This window comes from Poecilia reticulata, linkage group LG13 (genome assembly GCF_000633615.1).
Source record: "Poecilia reticulata strain Guanapo linkage group LG13, Guppy_female_1.0+MT, whole genome shotgun sequence".
Taxonomy (NCBI): domain Eukaryota; kingdom Metazoa; phylum Chordata; class Actinopteri; order Cyprinodontiformes; family Poeciliidae; genus Poecilia; species Poecilia reticulata.
The window spans coordinates 21,192,680-21,194,723 of record NC_024343.1 but is presented as its reverse complement, the minus strand read 5'-3'; the positions used below and the strand labels follow the sequence as shown (position 1 = coordinate 21,194,723).

Sequence of the window (2,044 nt, the reverse complement as noted above, 5' to 3'; positions counted from 1 at the left end):
ATATAAATGAGGCATAGAGATATCGGGAAAAGGGTCTATGTACTTATGCAACATTTTTTATTTAGTCCAATTTTGCTACTTAATTTTAAGTCACTGTTAAAATGTATTTCCCCTTCAAGATTAACATAGATTAAAATAAGTGAGCAAGTCCTAAATACGTTTTTTATGCTTTTTTTTTCAGGATGGTTCCTAAAACTTTTTAAATCTGGAAGGCAAAACAAGAACAGCAAAGCAGGCGATAAACCAGCAGGGGCTGCTAGCTTCGAATCTATATCACCTTCATCTGCATCATCAGAAAGAACATCCGTTGCAAAACCACAGCAGTTAAGGACAGCTCTGAGTTCAGAGCTGAGATGGAAACGGAAATATGACGTGTTTGTGTGCCACAGCTTCGCCCAGAAAGACATTGATGAGGCAGAACGCCTGGTTTCGTTCCTTGAGACCCCACCCCGCAGCCTCAGGTGCTTCCTATGGCACAGGGACTCATGTCCAGGAAGTGCTATATCCACAGAGTTTTGCAAGGCCCTGGAAAACAGCCACCTTCGGGCTCTGCTCATCACTCCCAACTTTGTGCAGGATGATTGGTGCAGTTACATGATGCACCAGACCCTGGCAGAGAGACCCATGTCCAACACGATGATACCCCTTCTTCTTGACTTGGCCCACTCTCAGTACCCACAGGAACTGAGGTTCTACTACTACATTGATCTGAGCAGGAATCATGACTACGGTTTCAATGTCGTCAATAAGACCGTACAAAGTTGTAAGTACACAAGTTAAGATAGTTGTTAAGGGCCATGTCGACAGCCAACACCCTCTTTACTTTGAATATCTAAATTGAGGACACATATAGGAAACCCTCGCAGTTTTGTCAGATTGCATTAGTGAAAACAAACTTTTTATGGCATATGACGCGTTACAATAAACATTGAGTCTGCTTGGAGTTGAATTACATTCACCCGTTTGTTGTTTGTTGTCAGAAAAGTAAGGAAGATAGACGGCTGCATTATATTGCATACTTTGGTAGAAGAGATCTTTGTCTGATAGCCTTTTTGTTTCTTAGATTTGGAGAAGTTGATTCAAAGTGAAGAGAAACTGAACTACAGCTTGGGTGACTCATCTGAAGCTGTGCATCAGATGGAAGAGACGACACGCAAGGAAGCAACATGATATTGGTGCAAAACCCGGCATCTTGCAGATCTCAAGATTTCTACATGACCAGAAGGGATGCAGCAGAGAGATAAAAGCATCAGAGACATTTGCTATGATCAAGACTAAAATAAATCTATGGTTGTGTAATAAACACACTACTGCTGATGACTAAACCCACATTACGGATACTTTTGGTCACTTCCTGCAGTGTTTTGAAAAGCTGTTTCACTCTAGGGACGTCTTTAGTCATACTGGGTGGTGTGTTCAAGATGTTCTCACACCTCAACACACAGTCATCTTTGCAGGAAACTGTAACTTCTTTTCTTTGTCAGATTTAAAAAATGTTGTTTGGACATGAAGCACCCACCCATAACAAATTCCTTTAAAAATAAAATCCACTTTTACACTTGGCTTGAATTTAGAGAAAAGGTTATGTACAGAAATATATTTTTAAAAATAGGTCCTCAGACTCATCTCATTGAAATATTTGGTAACACTTTATTTGAAGGGGGGTGAATAAGACTGTCATGACACTATCATAAACATGACATAACATCTTTGTTATAAAGGTATTACTGATTGCACTTTAAAAATTAGGTAACTTTATGTTATTAAAGCTAAAGTTTAAACAGTAATGATTTCTTGGTTAATGTGAAGTTGGTCTGTAGTTAAAAATAAAACAACATAAAAAAGACAAGAAGACGGAAGGAAATTGGGATCAGTGGAATTACAGCTAAACAAAAGAAGTTGTCAAGAAACAGAGAGCTAATTAAAAACACAGTAATAACTCAAACCACATAGTTGGAATCAAAATTGTTCACACCCACTGCAAATTACAGTAGGTTTATTGGTATAAGATACATCCAAGAACACAAATATCTTAAGACAAACT

General features: G+C 38.5%; 1 protein-coding gene across 1 annotated transcript in view; it reads left to right on the top strand.

Moving 5' to 3' along the window:
- tirap (toll-interleukin 1 receptor (TIR) domain containing adaptor protein) overlaps positions 1-1,669 on the top strand; it is a 5,322-nt gene extending 3,653 nt beyond the window's left edge. Inside the window, exons 2-3 of the mRNA XM_008425977.1 lie at positions 182-763; positions 1,064-1,669. Coding sequence (XP_008424199.1) covers positions 182-763; positions 1,064-1,170 — 689 coding nt within the window. The 3' untranslated portion in view covers positions 1,171-1,669. The remainder of the gene's footprint in view (positions 1-181; positions 764-1,063) is intronic.
- Positions 1,670-2,044: the final 375 nt, after the last annotated feature.